We start from the raw sequence: 16,497 nt of genomic DNA, 5'->3' as shown, positions 1-16,497 counted from the left end.
AACCTGTGTTATTATTCATTCATCCATCCATTTTCTTACCCAGGTCTGGGGTGCGGGGGCAGTAGTCTCAGTAGGGAAGTCCAGACTTCCAGGTCCTCGGCCTCCTCTTCCAGCTCCAGCAGGAGGACACCCAAGGCGTTCCCAGCCAGCCGTGAGACGTAATCCCTCCAGTGTGTCCTAAGTCTGCCCCAGGGCCTTCTCCCGGCTGGGCATGCCCGGAACCCCTGACCAGGGAGGCGTCCAGGAGGCATCCGGACTAGATGCCTGAGCCACCTCAACTGGCTCCTCTCGATGTGAAGGAGCAGCGGCTCTACTCACCGGCCCCACGCAGATGATCTCTTAGGGTGAGTCCAGCCACCCTACGGAGGAAACTCACTTAAGTTGATTGTATCTGCAATCTCGTTCTTTCGGTCACAACCCAAAGCTCATGACCATAGGTGAGGGTGAGAACATAGATTGACCGGAGGGAGCAATCCACCCTTTTCCGACAGAGAACCACGGCCTCAGATTTGGAGGTGCTGAGTCTCATCCCAGAAGCTTCACACTTCGCTACGAACCGCCCCAGTAAACGCTGAAGGTCACCGAACAGCAGAGGCGAGGTCCTAAAGCCACGGAACTGGACTCCCTCAACGCCTTGGCTACACCTAGAAATTATGTCCCTGAAAATTATGAACAGAACTGGTGACAAAGGGTAGTCTTGGCGGAGGCCAACGTTCACCAGAATCAGGCCCGACTTACTGCTGACAATGCAAACCAAACTCCTGTTCTGGTTGTACAAGGACAGAATGGCACGTAGTTGCGCGCCACCAATTCTATACTCCTGGAACACCCTCCACAGGACACCGCAAGGGACACGGTTGAATGCCTTTCACGAGTCCACAAAGCACACGTAGACATGTCAGTGGGGTTGAGAAGATTCGGTGGTGGCCTAACCGAACAATTAATGACACCTGGTGACCAATATAGAATACTACATTCACAAGTTGTTGTCTTAATGGCTTCTATGCTTATTTGTAGTTTCCTTCATTTAGCCATTTTTGTGCTTGAAAATGCTTAATTTGGGCAAGAGATGTACAGTTTACAAATTTGCATATTATTTGACCGATAATAGGCCTAGTCAGCCACGAAAAATGTCAGAAATGTTAGAAAAACCGCTATAGAGTGAGGGAACAACGTTACGAGGGCCGTGATCGCCCAGGAAGTGACACGCATGCGCACAAAACACTACGTGCAGTGTTGCCAATTTATCGGTAGATCTGTGGACATTCCAACCACCCTTGGCGACATATTTTCTCAGAGGTGACTAGCGACAAATGTAGTTTTTTGGTATTTGGGGACTCAAACGTGAAAGCGCTTCGTCTACATTTTGTGTTCTCACTGAGCAACGGCGGGTGCTGTTGACAGGTCCGCCCCGTCAGCTTCCGAGCCGCGATGCCGCGGGGGTGGGACGCCCCCGTTTCACCTAGTAAGATCTAAAACGCTAAAAACGCTAAAAAAATGTCTTAGTCTTCAGTAAGCCTGGATAAAAGAGGTGTGTTTATGTTGTATTGTTAGTCTATTGCTACGCTTTATTAGTAAAATGAAGTGGATTATCTTACAATCGTTCGGGTAAATATAAGTAATTGATAAACCGACTGTATTGCTATTGTATGTATTCAATTGCTTTTACATATACTCACCAGAAGAGTGTGCTACTCACGAACCACACTGAGCCATGTTAACGGAAGAAACACAGCATAATCTGTTATTCGCCGATCAATTGTGCTAATTTAAGAAAGTTCTCAATTGCCAACGTGTGATGGGAGTACTTGGGAGGCGCAATAATCAAATTTATTTGTACTTTTAAAATGTGTACTTCTAATTAATGTGTTTTACTCACTTTTTTTGTCTCGGGTTGTTTTTTTTTCCTACAGCATTTTACCACATCATATGCAAATTAGACGATTACGTCATCTCGCGACTACTAGGACAGCCAATAGCTTATTTTCTTACTGAAACGTTAGCAACAGTGACTACGTCACACACAGTGCCGTGTGTTTACGGAAGTGTACATCGCTTGAATTCGTGGTCTCCCTGGCGCATCTGTGACAAGTTCAAGGATATTATGCAACCGGAGTCAGCATTTTTTACAATAAAATTATTCGGCGTTGGCGATTAAAAAGACAAAGAGGAAAGACTTTTGGCTATGGCAGTTTGAGACGTCTGTTCCAGGAGCGCATGGGTGGATGTTGGAGGCGGAGCCAGTAGTGATGGGACATTGACAACAGATGTTTAAAATGATGACAAGAGGAACCTTTGTCTACATCTGTGAGTAACTTTACCCAACTCCTGCATTGCAAAATATACCGTTTGATGACGTATAGTTCGGCTATACGCGACCCGAACGTTCAGACTGCACAAGCATTGGCTACATAACGAAATTGTACCGTTAAGACATGGACAAGAACAAAAAATCCTATTTATTTCTCAATAATAAATGAGGGAACTCACTTAAATACAGTCACACTAGGCAGGACAGGTGAGGAAGGGTGACACTGTACTACACAGTTGGGTTGTGTTAGCGTAGCCGTAAGTAAGCACGTGGGCTGTGCTGTTAAAACATACAACTTCTGGATATGCTCCCGTCAGTTTTTTATTAGATTTCTTTTACATTGCAGATCACTTTTAACATCATCAAGCCCCAATCTCTTGCTTGTGTAGTTACTGTATATTATTTTCCACACTGATAAGCCAGTTAACACACAAAGCTAAGCAGTCCAGACACTTAAGTAACATTATGTATTTTTTTTTCCACCTTCAAAAATAAAAAAAAGTGAAAATATAAAATCAATTTGAAAGAATAATCTTCATAAAATGAATTTACTCCAAGTAAAAATACAAAATAATATTATGAAAGACATTGACCGAATATGAAAGTGTCCCCAGATAAGGTTGGGAAATAAAGCAAATATGAAATAAAAATATGGAAATATGTTAGTCTTGGAATTTTTTTTTTTTTTTTTAGCAAAATGTTCTAAAAAATAATGAAAAATTTCTCAGTACAAAGGCTACATACTACTGGAAGGTACTAGCAGGTTGAGCAGGTCAATACACAGTAGAAAATGATTTTTTTTGTGAATCACAATGCAATGAAAATAATTCTGCAGTAAAGATTTATGCTTTTTTTTCTTCTTGTTTTCATCTTTTCTACAAACAGTACAAAGGGTATTGCACATGACAACAAAGAGTTCTTAGCTTTAGAAAACAAACCAAATGGGACAAATTCAAGTGTTGCATGAGAAGGCCACCAGTCGATTGATGCAACTCGGGGGGCTTTCACTCAACCTGTGTCTGCTTTGTGTTTCGTCAAACAACATTCTTTTCTTACAACATCCACTCCCTATGACAACATAGCAAGACAGGGTTAAAAACACAAAACAACAATACAGGAGCACATGTTTTTAGAAAAATGAAAAAAAAATACAAAAAGTGGGGTAAAAGTTACATTTTCCTTGATATCTTCCAACGTCTGCTCTCAGCTAATAAACTGTACAGTGGAACCTCGGTTAGCGTCATTAATCTGTTACAGAAGGTCCAACTTGGGGACTACGCTGTACTACTTTCCCATAAGAAATAATGTAAATCCAGTTAATCCGCTCCAGAAAGTCAAAAATGTCAACACAAACACATTTTTGTAGTTTCACAATTATAGTTTTACATCCAGAAAACAACTGAAAATACACACAAATGACGAATGAAAGGGATAAATGACCATTTAAGGTTACTTTTACTAGCCAAAGACACAACGTGGCAGCGAGATCATTCTTCCTCTTCTACACCACCTTCCTGTTTTGCCATGAGTTATTTCTTGAGTTCAGTAGTGTTTCTCACCTCAATAATCCAAAATGGAGCCAAAGAAAGTTGCAAACATTTTGATAAAGAAGGCGAGAAACGGTACTGAATTAAATAAAACATCACAGGAAGTTGGGGGATCTCGCTGCCACATCAAGTCTTTGCAACAATCACGTCTTCAAAGAAGGTAAAAAGTAACCTTAAATGTTCATAGCTGACTTACGTTTCCGGTTGCCATTTTGTTAGCAAGCTAAGGGTGCTAACGGGATGTCTTGTGATAGAAATACATTAAAAACACGGTTGGACTCACGCAGTGTATTAATAACACGACAAGACGCATGCCAACTGGAACAGAGTCAAGATTTTAGCGTACATTTTGGAAAAACCGAGGTTCCACTGCACTGTTATTAATGTACTCGCACACTCATTTACACATTATAAAGCTCAAACTCCTTCAGCTGTCATCTTTTTTTCAAAAATAAATTCTTAAAATAAAGCTTTAAAAAAAAAATCATCTGTTAAATAATTTCTCTTGAATTAAATTAATATATTTTTTTCATCTGGATAAACTTAGTTAGAAAACAGCATTTCAAAATTGAGGTATTGCAAAAGATGGGTGTCAGTCAGAAAAAGCGAGCTTTGTCGTTTTTTGTTTTCTTTTTTCTGTCCGCTGACTGTGAAAGAGGATAGAAAGAGTAGTGCATAACAAACCATCCTACAGAGAGTGGACTCACATAAAAACCGGCCTGGGTGGAGAAAAGAAATGTCACAACAACAACAACAACAACAACAACAACAAAAAACACACCCAGAATTCACTTTCATAGGGATACTTATGGTTAGCTTCTATCAGTAAAAAATTTATATCCTGCCTTTTTTTTTTTTAAACAACAACAACAGCAACAAAACAAAAAAAACAGTTTGAGACTAAAAGAGGAGACGGACTGCTCATAAATGAACTTGGATTGTCCACAAAACTGCTAAAACCAGTGTCATCGCTGCGCTCCGTCACCTTTTCATTAAAAAAAAAACACAGATTGTTAGCAGGTCTGTTACTTCAAGCTTTGCAGGACAAAATAAACGTGGATACAGAAGGTAACCCCTATTTGCACACCTACATCTATATATACTGTATATATAGAGACAGAGAGAACATTGTGCCACGAGTCAACACCCATGAGTGGGTGGGCGGATCGATCCAAATAGTGTTGGTCGATATCGGGGGGGGGGGGGGGGGGGGGGGGGGGGGGGGGTAGTATCAATATCAAAATTGTTCAGGTCTCGTCTATGTTTACTTCCACAAACATATGTGTTTTTTGTTGTGTTCTATTTATATATCGTTATATTGTGTGTAAACTCAGGGAATATGTTTTTGGACACAGAAGTAGCAAAAAGCCAAAGGATTTAAATGGAGTCCGTGGTAGTTTTTGCTTTTGTTTTGTTATTTCAGGAAAGGGAATAATTGTATTCTTTTGTGAGTATTGTTACACTGTTTTTAGAGTAATCCCTCGTTTATCGCAGTTAATCCGGATCCGGGCCGTGATAAATGAATTCCGGCGAAATAGGATTCCTTATTCATAAATGAAATATATTCATAGTTAGAGCATAGAAAACATGTCTACAACCCTCAAATTCAGTTTTTAACATTATTAGAGGCCTCTAGACATGAAATAACACCCCTGTAGTCAGCTTAACACTCGTATTACCCAATATAGTAGACATAATAACAGAAAATAAGACTATTAGACTTACACATGTTAGCATTGGGAAGAGTTCCTTGTTGTCGTTCGTTCCGTGGCTATAGTCTCATTTATGTAACATTACTGTCACCCAGTGACCAGTGTAGATTACTACATATCAACGCAACATCTTTGAATGCGTCTTCTGAATGCCTCCTATTTCTATTTTAGTTAATTTTGCCATTTTTATGCTTGAAAATGCTTAGTTTAGGCAAAAACTACGTCACATTTGCTTAAATATGCCTGTTTTTTGACCAAAAGTAGGCCGTACTCAACCACGAAACAGCATGGTTCACGAATACATTTTTTGAAAAACCGCCACGAGTGAAGCCGCAAAATTGGAAGTGCGAAGCGGCGAGGGATTACTGCATTGCTGCATTAATATATTGTTAAATTGTTAACAAATACATTTGTTGATCAAAACAATATTTCCTCTGTGTCGTAATGAACAAGTGAAAATCACCAAATCATTCAAGGATCTTGAAAAATCTCAAGTAAGTATCGTTATGGGCAATACGGGCCCTGTGTTTACTCGGTATTGGATCGATACCAAAATGTGCAGCGTCGCTGCCTCCTTTAACAGATTGCAGACTCCACACACACGCAGCAGCAGCACCCCCTTGTGGGGGGAAGTATATCGGCTCTACAAACAGGCTGCATGTCAATGATTATGAGCACATCGGTTGACTTTTGGAACTTAAATCTGCAGTATAAAACCAGTCCAACGCTTTTTAGTGTGTTTTTCTTTCTTTTTTTTTTTTTAAATCCAAAGTTGTCTTCTCTTCAGATTGTTTCGCGTGCGTTGGAGGGCCAAGCGTTATGTGTGGACAAGTATATCCTGTCCTTGTGGGGATACTTCACATGACTGTCTACTTCGGACATCAAAGCGAATCGCTGCCTCGTTGGAGGCTTACTCTGTATCAAAAAAATTGCACAATTCTATCAACAATCACTGCAAGTAAGTACTTCGATTTGTCATGGTTATCCTACATATGGATTTGTGGTACTTAAAAGTTGTCAAGTTGTCTTCGCCCACGCCCCCCTCTCACCAACAGACAGCAGCGATGCGTTCACCGCCACTCCGTGATTCTGTAGCGTGTTGTGCAGAGACGGGGAGAAATAAAAGTCGATAGACACGCGCTTCCGCGGCAGCCATCTTTGTCTCGATAAAGTACTCGTGGTATCGGATCATACCGTCAAATTAGCAGCAAAGCTATTGCAGCATTACATTTAAAAAAATAAGGTTATTATTGAAAGAAAGGAAATCGACTAATCCGTTTGTGTATGAGGTATTAATATTAAAAAATAGATATATTAAAGCGTGTTATTTTCATTCCCCAGGATTAGCGATGCTACATCGAATTCCACCTAGTTTCTTCTAAATTGCCTTTGGTGATTTTTTTTTTTGTCTCTAGGGGATGTATATCTATAGCTTTTCAAAATAAGTGCATGCTTTTTTTAACATAAAATTCAAATCATCCATATACTTGTGTATTAGATATAAAACAAAAATAGACACCTTTTTTTTTTTTTTAAATATTCATATGGTCCCACCTCTGTTATTATGAAGGGGTGGGGGCTCAGCAGGACCTCGCCGCCCAGTCGTCAGAAGAGTGAGCTGAAAGTAGTCAAGTGAAGTTACATCCTGTGTGTGTGCGTGTGTACCAAAGTGCAAACTCTAATATGACTTCCCAAAGGGGACAGGAGGTGTGATATCATGTGGTTGATACGGATGATATTTTTTTTTGTGTGCGGCTGGGGATGGGTGGTCCACCGCCACCCCCCACCCACCACTACTCAGCTCCAGCGGAAGGACACGTGTCGAGGGCGGTCGCCCCCCTCCTTCACCAGTGGCTTGTGGAACTCTCGGCCCGCTCGCGAGTGAATGCTGGCCCAGCAGTACTCGCAGTAGTACTGCAGACACGTCACGTTGGCACAAAAGAAGGGGGCGAACTTCCCCCCGCAGCGCGCCCCCTGGCACTCGTCACACATCTGGTCATCAAGGACGTACGGCTTCACCTCCACCTGAGAGGGAGGAAAGAATAAGACATACAGTGTAAGACATAAATAAGACTCATGCTCGCGTGTGTTGCTGTAAATTCCAGTGCTAGCGGTGCTGAGTGGGCGGGGCAGGAAGTGACGTCGGGGGTTCAGGGTTGACTTTGCATGGGTTACTGCCTGTTGTGAGATGATTCAAACCCGCAATAAAAGCCTGTTGTTCCGGGAATCAAGTCTGGTGCTTGTGTGTCTCACTGAACATTACAGTAACAACACTGACACCTAGTGGCCAGTGTAGGATACTACATATCATCACAATGTCTTTGAATGCATCTTTTAAATGCCTTATATTTGTATTTTAGTTCAAGTAGTCATTTTTATTCTGAAAATGATTAACTTAGGCAAAAAAAATAAGTAACATTTGCTTCAATGTGCACATTTTTTTTCGAAATTAAAATTCATCCGCATCCTTTGATCTGTCAGTGTGCGGTACTCAGTGGAAAAACTATGGACACCCCTGCTTTATGGGGTATTTTCATGCTTTCGCAGTCATGTTGGAACAGAAAAGGGCCTTCCCCAAACTGTTCAAACCACAAACTTCTTACCGTGGAATTGCATACCATAATAATATGGTGTGCTTAGGAATTCAGATTCAGAGGGAACTCGGGGTTAGTCCAGCCCCTTAGAGGTGTGGACTATTTCCGCATAGTGTAGGTGGGGACAAATCAGGCCCCGCCCTTAAGAGGCACTGCGTTCTGGCTGACAACCAGTCTCTTTCGGTCACAGTCTGTCTGTCTGCTATTGGCTGGTGTGGCTAAAAGAAGCAGACAGCAGCAGAGCACGGGTGGTTCTGCATGTATAGGGAAGTACTATAATTAAACCAACCCTATGAGTCTGCTGTGCTCAGGAAGCCGTCTGAGATGTCCATCATAATGAACGCTGTGATGCACGGCACGGGGCTGACGCTAAGTTCCCGTCGGAATGACTGCGAAAACCTCGGCTCTGGTCAACATGCCTTTTCTAACAGGAAGGCGCGTGAACTCGCTCACCCTTTTGTCGATGTCATTGTGCTGCAGCTGAACGAAGCGGGCGCTGATGGCGGCAATGTAGCTCTGCTGATTGGAGAAGGCAACGCGACCGGCTCCCTTTGGGTACTTGAGCTCCGGGTCTGTGTCGATGCCAGCATAGCAAACACCCCCGTACAGACGGTCCATGATCATAGCCAGCTCCACTGCAGCGAGGGATAACGGTGAAAGGGAGACAGACGATTAGTGTTTCAGCCTGTGTCCCCTCAATATCGTATAATTAATCAACTATTATGACTCAGCTTTGACTTTGGAAAACAGCGATTGAAGTTTTTGCCTCTTTTCTGATGTGTTGCGGACCAAACCACTAACACACCAACAGCAAAAATGGAAAATCAGCAGTAATTTTAGAAGAATAACGTCCAACTATGAAGATAAAGAAGTTGTAGTCTAACGGGAAAAAGTCATACATTTATGAGAAGAATGTTGTAATATTATAAGGAAAAATAGTAGCATAAAGATGAAATATTAAAGAAAAAAGTATTTTTCAAAGTCTTAATACTGTATTATGAGAAACAAACAAAACAACAAAGTTGTAATTTTCGGAAAATTAGGTTGCGGAAATTGTTATGCTCAGAGAATAAAGTCAAAATATTATGAGAAGGAAATTTACAAGAACAATGTTTAAATAGTTGGAAAATTTCCACAAAACAACAGTAGAAATGGAGAAAAAAACAGCTGTAATTTTACGAGAATAAAGCGATAATATTAAAAGAAATAAAGTTGTATTCTAACAAGAAAAAGTCACTATTTTATGAGTATAAACTTGTAACACTAAGAGGAAAAATAATGTCATTTTAGTAGGGTAGAGTTGAAATATTAAGGAAAAATACGTTTTTAAGATGAAAAACAAAAAGGTGAGAAACAAACAAAACAAAGTTGTAATTTTGGGAAAATGAGGTTGAGGAAAAAGTTTGGCAATTAAGTCAAAATATTATGGGAATAAGTCATAATATTCTGAAAAAGAACATTTACCAAGATTATTTAAGAAGAAAGTTGAAATATTTGGAAAATTTGTGCAAAAGTGTGAAAAAAAGGAGCAAAGAGTGAAGTTCATATTAATAATGACCTTTTTCACTTATACCATGAGGCTGAAATGCACTTTTTTCTTGAAATATATACAGTATATATATATATATATATACAGTATATATATATATATATATACAGTATATATATATATATATATATATATATATATATATATCCTCAAACTATATATATATATATAGTTATACCTATATATATATATATAGTTATACATATATATATATAGTTTGAGGATATATATATATATATATATATATATAGTTTGAGGATATATATATATATATATATATACCTATATATATATATATATATATATATATATATATATATATATATATATATATATATATATATATATATATATATACCTATATATATATAGTTATACCTATATATATATATAGTTATATCTATATATATATATATAGTTTGAGGATATATATATATCTTCTTAACATGTCTACATGTGTTTGTTTACAAAATGTCAAAGTGGCCCTTGCATCCTTTCATTTTCAAATATGTGGTCCTTGGAGGAAATAAATTGGACACCCCTTGTCTCGGGCCTAACCGATTACTCGATTAAGCAAAACAACAAGATTCAGATTAGATTGACTAAGGAAGTAATCGTTGGTTACAGCCTAAATGCAATGCTTTGGCCTATTTATTTTTTAAAGGCACCACTGCACTTCAGTGCTGAGGTCTCAAACGGCAGCAATGCTTAGACCAAAACCAGGATTAAGACACCCATGCCCCAAGGTATATCCTACAAATACTACGTCAGATACCTGCACGCAAGGGCCGTGGCACCCCCCCTACAAAGATGGTCTTACGGGGGTCCAAAGGCTGAGAACCATCCATGACAAAATCACTGTCACTCAGGTTCCATGGACGGATCTGGACCTGCAGACACACACAGAAAAACATGCTGGATTATAAAGTATAGTTATAGTGGCATGAAGACAAAAGGGCTTTGTTTTTTTCCCCGATTCCAGTTTCAGCTTAGCTGCAGACCAGGCTCTAGAAATATCAAGCCGGACGCCCTCTGTCGTCAGTTCAGTGTCCCCACTGACGAGGTGTCAGAAGACATGATTCTACCGCATTCACGGATAATTGGGGCCTTCTAGTGGGAGATTGAATCGGAATCGAACAGATTCATTTTTGACGCTGTTCGTACCCAAGTGCCGCAATGGGCCCATGAGTCCCGCATGGCCGCCCAGGAATAAATAGAACCAGCTCCTTTATCAGGAGGCATTTTTTGGTGGTCCACCTTGGACAAAGACGTCAGGAGCTTGGTTTTAGCCTGAGAAGTGTGCACCAGGAACAAGTCCATCCACCAACTACCCTCGGGATTGCTGCATCCACTACCACTTCCTGGACGACCCTGGTCGCACACTGCAGTAGACTTTGTTGCCGGGCCTCCGTCCCCTGGTGGCCAAACTATCATCATGACAATTGTAGATTGGTTTTCAGCCTTAGAGACAGCCCGACTCCTTGTAGATCATGTCTTCAGACTTCACTGAATAGCCACAGACACAGTCTCAGATTGGGAGCTGGGACCTAATTCCTGCCTCACGTCGAGGTACCATCCCAGTCAAATGGACAATGTGAAAAAGCCAAGCAGGACTTAGAATCGATGCTTAGAAGCGTTACTGAAACCAATCCTACCAACTGGGCAGAACAATTAGTTCGGATTAAGTACGCACCTTTTGAGGCCACACTGGGCTATCAACCACATCTCTTTCCTACCCAGGAGCCCGAACTTTATGTGTTGAATGTAGTTTGAATTGTATTGTATCTGCTTACCGGCTTGTCTTTGATAGTGGGACTGGACACACACAGGTAGAGCTTGCCGTCCTCCTCGATGCAGGCGTCAATCAAGGCTTGAACAGAAGTCTCTTCTTGGAACAGTAGGAAGGCATAACCTGGAAAGCAGTAAACAGAATCCAAAATCATTCCATTGCAAATGATCTTTCCTTTTATAGATATCCCCACATTGTTGTAAATGTATTGTCAATGTGATGCATCCTTTGAGGTGGGTTCGCCTCTGCAGATGTCACATGCTGTATGTCCTTTATTGACTTAAAGGTGCATTGCTGCCTCTAGTGACACTCATAGGAGCAGGAAGCATGCAAAAGCATGCAAAATTGATCAACACACGCCGCCGAATTTCCAGGGAGAACCAGATGGCGTTCACTGATGTCTTTGATGCAAATAGAAAGTCTCTGTACTGGTGCATTATTTAGCATTAAGAGCATAAAACTTCCCCCAGGTCAGCACCATTAGGGCCATTCAAGTGGGACAGAGACCTGTTCAGTAAGCCACAAGGTGGCTAGCAGGAAATACATAAATAGCCAATACAATCATTATTACCCTTTACTTGTTGAGCAGGCTTCGTCAGTTCATTCTCAAAGACTAGATAGGACAGCTCTAGTCTGAGGGGATGTTTGTATTGAAATACTACAGAGGGGGATTCCTCACAAACAACTGTCACTGGCAGGCAGAGACGTCACTTCACTATTGCTTAACGACTGTCATTTTGCACCACACAAGAAATAAACCAGCCTTGGTTGCTTGGATCGTGCACCGTCCTCTCGGACGACAGCTGTCCTATCTAGTCTTTGAGCCTGAACTGATAAAGTCTGCTCGGAAGAGAGGCAAAATGTTTTCTAAGACAACCTGAACAGTCCAGTTGTGATCGATTCAATGTCCTGAAAACACTCAAATGACACAAAGGTCGCACAATTCCAAATTTGGGAGGGAAATTATGTACATAAAGTCGCAAAAAATGGAGTTTTAATATCCATCGTGCCTGACAGTGTGGTTTTATAATAGTGCTGCCTCTTTTAGAACCTTCTCACAAATATACTGTATGCATGCATGCACACACGCACTCACTCCCCCTGAATGCAACACAAATGTTTCTCCCTGACATTCATTCATTCCGCAGCTGTGGTGCATAGAAGAAGAACGGTCTTAGACGACTCAGTCAAGTGGATGCACTGCGACGTGTAACAAAGCGTGAGCATGTGCTGCAGGGATGCCGACAGGAAATGGTGAGGCGGCAAGACAGTAAGGGAACAAAGAGGCTATCACAGTTTTAAAAGTGCCATAAAAAAGCAAGTGTATTGTGTGTGTCCTCCTGCAAATAGCTCCTACACTATGAGAGTTTTACCCTCTTCCTACTTTGTATGTCCATGTGCCTGGCGTGTCCTTCATAGCTGCCTTCTGGCCAAAGCGATGACGATGAGCATTGTTCTGACATTTAAATGAGCAGTTCTGATTACTTGACAGAATAGTGCCAGAAACGCACTTACTATGTAATGTCATAAAAAAATAACTACACTCAGCGTTGCCAGATGTACAATAATTATTGCATTTGTACGATTATTTCACAATGTAGGATCAATAATTCCCAACACATCATGTAGGATAATTGGATCCCTTCAATACATGCTATGAGCAAACACACACACACACAGGATACATTCTGCACGACGCTTGGTATGCATTGTCTCACATGCCTCTTTATGAGCCAATCAACGCCGCACGACGTAGCACGGAAACATGAAACGTAAACGATAGACAATTAGCGCGTCAGGGCACAACCTCTCACTATTCAACAAATTCCACAATATTTTAAGGGGAAAAAGATTGCAGTATAGAGAAAGGGGGTTTTGATCAAGCTTGGTGCAGTTGGTTGCCCAAAATCAACCAAACTGACATTCGTATATGGCAAAAAAGTATCGGTACAGTTTTATTGTATGATGTGTTGCACTTGGATCTGCAGTACATGGTCTGAATGCATGTACAGTGGTGTGAGTTCTTATTTTTTTGCAAACAAGAAAACAAATTTAAATATTCGTCAATGACAACACAACTGAACACAAAATGCAGTTTTTAATGAAACTTTTTATTATTAAAGGGAGAAAAAAAAAATCCAAACCTACATGGCCCTGTGTGAAAAAGTGATTGCCCCCTTGTTAAAACATAACATGACTGAGATTGAGATCAGTCTGGAAAAGGTTATCAAGCCATTTCTAAAGATTTGGGAATCCAGCGAACCACAGTGAGAGCCATTATCCACAAATGGCGAAAACAGAGAACAGTGGTGAACCTTCCCAGGAGTGAAAGGCCAACAAAAATTACCTCAAGAGCACAGCGACAACTCATCCAAGAGGTCACAAAAGACCCCACGACAACATCCAAAGACTTGCCTCAGTTAAGGTCATGACTCCACCCTAAGAAAGATACTGGGCAAAAACGGCCTGCATGGCAGAGTTCCAAGACGAAAACCACTGCTGAACAATAAGAACATGAAAGCTTGTCTTAATTTTGCCAGAAAACATCTTGATGATCCCCAAGACCTTTGGGAAAATGCTCTGTGGTCTGACAAACAAAAGTACTTTTTGGAAGGCGTCTGTCCCATTACAACTGGCATAAAAGTAACACCACCTTTCAGAAAAAGAACAGCATACCAACAGTAAAATATGGTGGTGGTAGTGTGATGGTCTGGGGTGGTTTTGCTGCTTCAGAACCTGGAAGACCTGCACCATAGTTGTGTGGTGTGACCAGCAAATTCCATCTGTTCATGGATCTTCTTCTTACATCATTCATTAGTGGTGAGTACCTATACATTTTATACTTTAAATGTGTTTAATTTGTGTGTGAGGCACATTTAGGACTTGAAGCTGCATTATGCATTTAGCTTGTTAGCTTCTGTTGCGATTAAACAATGGCAATTGAAGAGGGGGCGGTGGTTAGTCTCGCAAATTCCAGCAATCACTCTTCTTGTAAATGTTGATGCAAAATCGGGGGAGAAAGGCTACATGAAGCTAGCAGGAAGATTTGGAGGGGGAGGAACAAGCCATGTGTTAAAAATACATCTTTATGGGCATATCAATGATGGCAATTTTCACCACTGACTGGAACACAACTTCTGCGAAAAGCGGTTTTATTTAGATTTAGATTTACATTTAGCCAGAGTGACTCATTAAAAACATGTGTTATGGTAGATTTGAGAAATACAAGTAATGTCAGGACCCTCCATTGTCCAGTTACTAGAAATACACAACTATCAGAAATAAACTCAACTTAAAACTGATAAGGCCTGCATGCATCAGCAAAACTAAATACTACAGACTTGCCCCTTAAAAAAAAAAAAAAGCGCATGAAATGTCAGCTAGCCTGCAGCTCACACTCTGAAAGAGGGAACAACGTGTTCCATGGCCCTGGGCAGGAAAGATGAGTGAGTCAGTAGAGAGAGGTGGGTGAAGAGAACATGCATGAATTCATGCAAATTGAGGTTTGGGACTCCCTTAAAATGTTTTATACTGAGGAAACCAAGCACAACTGAGCTGGTGCATGTCACTACACAGACGGGCTGACTCTTCAGCTCAAGATTCAGCTGTCTACCTGCACCTCAAAGAGAAACAACACTCTTTCCAGGACAAAAATGTACATATTGTGGGGAGAGAAGACAGATGGTTCGAAAGGGGAGTGAGGGAGGCCATCTACGTCAATGCTGAGAAATTATCTTTGAATGGGGAGGGCAGACTACGACGCCATCTCTCCCCCACATGGATCCCTTCCTAAATGATTCAATCATTTAGTCCCTATATTCACAGGCATCTATTTTGACACTTTTTTTTTTTTTAACAGCAAAGCTGGGAAAACCAGCAGTCATTTTACAAGAATAAAGTCCAAATATTAAAAGAAAAAGTCGTAATTTTACATGAATAATGCTATTTTTTTTTAAGTCGTAATACGAGAAACAAAACAAGATAACAATTTGTGGAAAATTAGGTTGAGGAAAAAAAGTTATATTATAGGAATGAGGTCAAAATATGATGGAAATTAAGTCATGATTTTTAGGAAATTTAAAGAAGAAAGTTGGAAAATGTAAGAAAACACAGCAGAAATTGAAAAAACTGTAATTGTAATTTTAATAGAATACAGTCAAAATATTAAGAGAAAAAAAGTCATATTCTAACGAGAAAAAAGTTGCCATTTTACGAGAATAAACTTCTAATATTATGAGGAAAAATAATGTCATTTTAGTAGCATATATATGAAATATTAGAGAAAAAGAATTAAAAATAAAGTTGTAATTTTTGGAAAATTAGGCTGGGGGGGAAAAAGTGAGAATGAAGTCATAATATTATGAGAAGAAAGATTATTGAGGAAGAAAGTTGAAATACACTACCGGTCAAAAGTTTCAGAACACAGACATTTTTCCAGTTATTTATTGAAATTCAAGTCGTTCAAGTCCAATGAATAGCTCAAAAATGGTACAAAGGTAAGTGGTGAAGTTCCAGGGGTTAAAAAAAAAAAGTTAAGGTTACTCAAAACTGAAAAATAATGTGTATTTCAGAATTATACAAAAAGGCCTGCTTCAGGGACCACAAAATGGGTCAACAATTTAAAGCTGTTCTGCAGAAATGGAGGTTGATCAAGCCTTGGCAGTTGGTGCAACTAATTCCTACAGGTGCTCCAAGTTCTGGAGTACTTACTACCTCCTCTGTCTGCATAAAAACAGTGTTCGGAACACAGTGTGGTACTACACCCTCGTGAACATCAATTGAACAGGATTGTACTGGAGAAAGTAATTTTTGTTGCTCTAAAAATGGCAACAAAAAAGGGGATTAACAATGGAAGAGAGGCAGACCATCCATCCATTTTCTATACCGCTTCTCCTCATTATTGTCGCGGGGGTATGCTGGAGCCTATCCCAGCTGACTTCAGGCGACAGGCGGGGTACACCTTGGACTGGTCGCCAGCCAATCGCAGGGCACACA

General features: G+C 40.4%; 1 protein-coding gene across 4 annotated transcripts in view; it reads right to left on the bottom strand.

The window, feature by feature from the left end:
* Positions 1–6,309: 6,309 nt before the first annotated feature.
* Positions 6,310–16,497, bottom strand: part of cpeb3 (cytoplasmic polyadenylation element binding protein 3) — a 53,375-nt gene continuing 43,187 nt past the window's right edge. For all 4 annotated transcript variants that reach the window (XM_054798829.1, XM_054798830.1, XM_054798827.1 and 1 more), the window contains 4 exons: positions 11,507–11,625; positions 10,489–10,603; positions 8,618–8,799; positions 6,310–7,595 (listed from right to left, as the gene is read on the bottom strand). In XM_054798829.1, the coding sequence (XP_054654804.1) occupies positions 7,368–7,595; positions 8,618–8,799; positions 10,489–10,603; positions 11,507–11,625 (644 nt within the window). In that variant the 3' untranslated portion in view covers positions 6,310–7,367. The remainder of the gene's footprint in view (positions 7,596–8,617; positions 8,800–10,488; positions 10,604–11,506; positions 11,626–16,497) is intronic.

This window comes from Dunckerocampus dactyliophorus, chromosome 14 (assembly GCF_027744805.1).
Source record: "Dunckerocampus dactyliophorus isolate RoL2022-P2 chromosome 14, RoL_Ddac_1.1, whole genome shotgun sequence".
NCBI lineage: Eukaryota > Metazoa > Chordata > Actinopteri > Syngnathiformes > Syngnathidae > Dunckerocampus > Dunckerocampus dactyliophorus.
Note: the sequence above shows the minus strand (reverse complement) of the source record. Positions and strands in the feature narration are given on the sequence as shown.